The following is a 3,125-nucleotide window of genomic DNA, read 5'->3' on the forward strand; positions in this document are numbered from 1 at the left end:
TAATATCTTTATATTATAATAGGTATTAATTATAGCTTTAATTATTTTAAAAGGAAAAAGCTTAAATAGATAATAAATAAGCCTTATATTATAAATAATATATCTTTTAATAGTAGCTAATATTATTATATAAGGTCTATAAAAGAGGTTAATAATATAGATTATAAGGGATTAAAATAGACTAACTTTTAAGTCTTAATAAATTAATTAAATAATAATAGTAATAAAAGGTCTTTAATAAGTAATTAATTAAAGATTATAAAAGGAAGAATTTACTATTATATATATAGTTTAATAAAATCTTCTTTATTAGTTATCTTTATAATAGAGTTTATTATTTTAAGTAATAGCTATTATATATATAGGAAAACTTAAGTTAAGTAAGGAATTTTAATAGATAATTTATAGAATTTTTAAATCTATATAAAGGTATTTATTTATATAAGTTTAAAAATTCTATAAATTATCTATTAAGGTTTTTTACTTAACTTTAAGTTTTCTTATATATATAATAGCTATTACTTAAAATAATAAACTTTATTATAAAGGTAATAAAGAAAATTCTATTAAATTATATATATAGTAATAAATTTTTCCTCTTATAACTCTTAATTAATTATTAAGTTTATTAAAGACCTTTTATTACTATTATTACTTAATTAATCTATTAAGACTTAAAAGTTAGTCTATCTTAGTCCCTTATAATCTATATTATTAATCTCTTTTATAGATTTTATATAATAATACTAATTAAAAAATATACTATTTATAATATAAAGCTTATTTATTACCTATTTAAGCTTTTTCCTTTTAAAATAATTAAAGCTATAATTAATATTTATTATAATATAAAGATATTAAATAATTTATATAAAATAGTAATTAATCTCTATATAATTAATTATCTTAATAAATATAATAATCTAATTAAAATATAATTAATAGCTATAAATATTATAGTCTTTTTAATATATATAAATATATTATTTAAAGAGAATATATTAAAGAAATTTATTATAATAGGTATAGTTTCTAAGAGATAAATTAGTCTATATTAGGTTTATATTAGTAGATATATAAGGTATTATTACTAAGTAGTTATAAAGTATTATATCTTTTAATAGTAAATAGAGTAAGTTAAATATATTTAAATAAAGAAGTCTTATTAATAGCTAATAAGCTAAATATATTATTTAGTGCTAATAAGTATATATATATATTTAATAATATATAGGTTAAATATAATTAATTTAACTATATTTATAAGTTAAATAAAGTTAATTTAACTCTATTTATTATATAAGTTAAATAGTATATATTTAACCTCTATAGGGTAGGTAACTAGCTATTAGGTAAAAAAATATAAGGTATATATCTATATATATTATAACTTATTAAATTATAATATAATCCCTTTTCTCTTTATAGTCTTATCCTTAAGGCCTATTAAGTAATTAAATGCTAATTTCTTATATTAGTTCTTAATTTACTTTTATAATTATTTTTTATATTAATACTATATTTAGTTATATTTTTAAGTATATTAATTATCTTAAGGTAATTATTAAATATTATAAAGATATTTCTAATTTAATTTATAAATTTAGCTTTAAGATATTTTATTATTTAGTGTATTTTTATATAAATTATTTTTAATATATTATAGCTAAAGGTAAATAATATTATAATTTTTATATATTAAAGAAGTATATAAATTATAATTTTAATAATATATTATTTTAATCCTATAAGTTATAATAATATCTTATATTTTTATATATATTAACCTTATAGTTATATAAGTATCTTATAAAAAGGATTATTATAAGGAAAAGAAAGAAAAAGTAAAAGCTAATCTTTAAGATATTTTAGCTTATTTATAGTAATTATATTACTAAAAGAAGTATTTATATAAAAAGGCTATTAAAATAATTTATTATAGCTATAAGGATTTAAATAAGCTAAAGGCTTTTAAGATATAAGAGTCTTATTAGGCTATTAAATTTTCTACTTTAAGTAATTAAATATTACTTAAGGACTATAGAGCTATTAATTAGAGTTTTATATTTAATTCTTTTTTCCTAGGTATTAATAAAAGTTCCTTAAGAGTTATTAGATATTAATTAAGTATTTTAATAGTTCTTATATATTTTTATTTTTTAGGTAATTTTTCTATTTAATTAAGTATTCTATTTATCTATTTATTTTATATATTTCCTTAATTACTTTAGCTTTATAGGTATTTAATTTATTAATTTCTTTTAATTTATTATTAATTTTAATTTAAATTATATTAGCTATTAATTTAAATAAAGAAATATAAAAAATTAAATAGATTTTAACTTTTAATAGTAAATCTAATTTATAGTTATTTTTTAAGATTTTTTATAGTATTTTATAAGGTCTAATAAACTTAAAGTTAAGTTTATATATTAGCTATTTTATTATAATATTTTTTATTAATAAATAGACTATTTTTTTCTCTTTAAAGGTTAATCTTTTAATCCTTTTTATATTATAATATTTTATTATTCTTTTTTTAATAAATTCTAATTCTATTTTTATTTCTTTATATAAATTTTTTATATTTTTTACTTTAACTTTAATAATAAGGTTATTTATTAAGGTTTCTTAAGTAATATAATAACTATTAAATATAAATTTAAAATTAATATAAATAAGTAATAATTTTATACTTTTATTATATATAATATTATAAGCTAATTATATAATTAATAGCTTTTTAATTTAATTATTCTATTTATAATTAATATAATATTATAAATACTATTTTAATATTTAGTTTATTTATTTAATTTATCTATTTACTTATAGTTAAAATATTATAATAAGTTAATAATTAAATCTTAAGTAAGATATAAATACTTATTAAAATTTAATAGTAAATATTAATTCTCTATTTAATAAGATCTCTTAAAGTAAGCTATATATATTAATAGTATATCTATAAAAGATATATATAAGTTCTTTAGTATTTATTACCTCTTTATAAGGTAAATAGTAAAAGAATTTTATAAGATAATTTATAATAATTATAATATTATTATAAAAGATTTTAATTAAAAGTTCTTTTAATAAAGGTAATTTAATAATAAAATCTATTA

At 12.9% G+C, this 3,125-nt stretch overlaps 1 protein-coding gene across 1 annotated transcript, besides 10 other annotated features; it reads left to right on the forward strand.

Annotated features, from left to right (window-relative positions):
• Positions 1–83: 83 nt before the first annotated feature.
• Positions 84–133: a repeat region.
• A 62-nt stretch (positions 134–195) lies between these two features.
• Positions 196–301: a repeat region.
• Positions 302–365: 64 nt separating this feature from the next.
• Positions 366–1,948, forward strand: FPSE_06353 (uncharacterized protein; the record flags this gene model as incomplete). Its single annotated transcript, XM_009259471.1, has 9 exons — positions 366–380; positions 1,125–1,132; position 1,333; positions 1,429–1,450; positions 1,527–1,557; positions 1,667–1,672; positions 1,795–1,802; positions 1,873–1,882; positions 1,943–1,948. Coding segments are annotated over 9 exons (107 nt in total), but the record flags the coding sequence as incomplete, so codon positions are not given.
• Positions 387–595: a repeat region.
• Positions 700–778: a repeat region.
• Positions 837–987: a microsatellite.
• Positions 1,201–1,323: a repeat region.
• Positions 1,354–1,411: a repeat region.
• Positions 1,470–1,744: a repeat region.
• Positions 1,491–1,786: a repeat region.
• A 100-nt stretch (positions 1,949–2,048) lies between the features above and the next one.
• Positions 2,049–3,124: a mobile genetic element.
• The last annotated feature ends 1 nt before the right edge of the window (position 3,125 follows it).

This window comes from Fusarium pseudograminearum (assembly GCF_000303195.2).
Source record: "Fusarium pseudograminearum CS3096 unplaced genomic scaffold Unplaced2, whole genome shotgun sequence".
Lineage (NCBI taxonomy): Eukaryota > Fungi > Ascomycota > Sordariomycetes > Hypocreales > Nectriaceae > Fusarium > Fusarium pseudograminearum.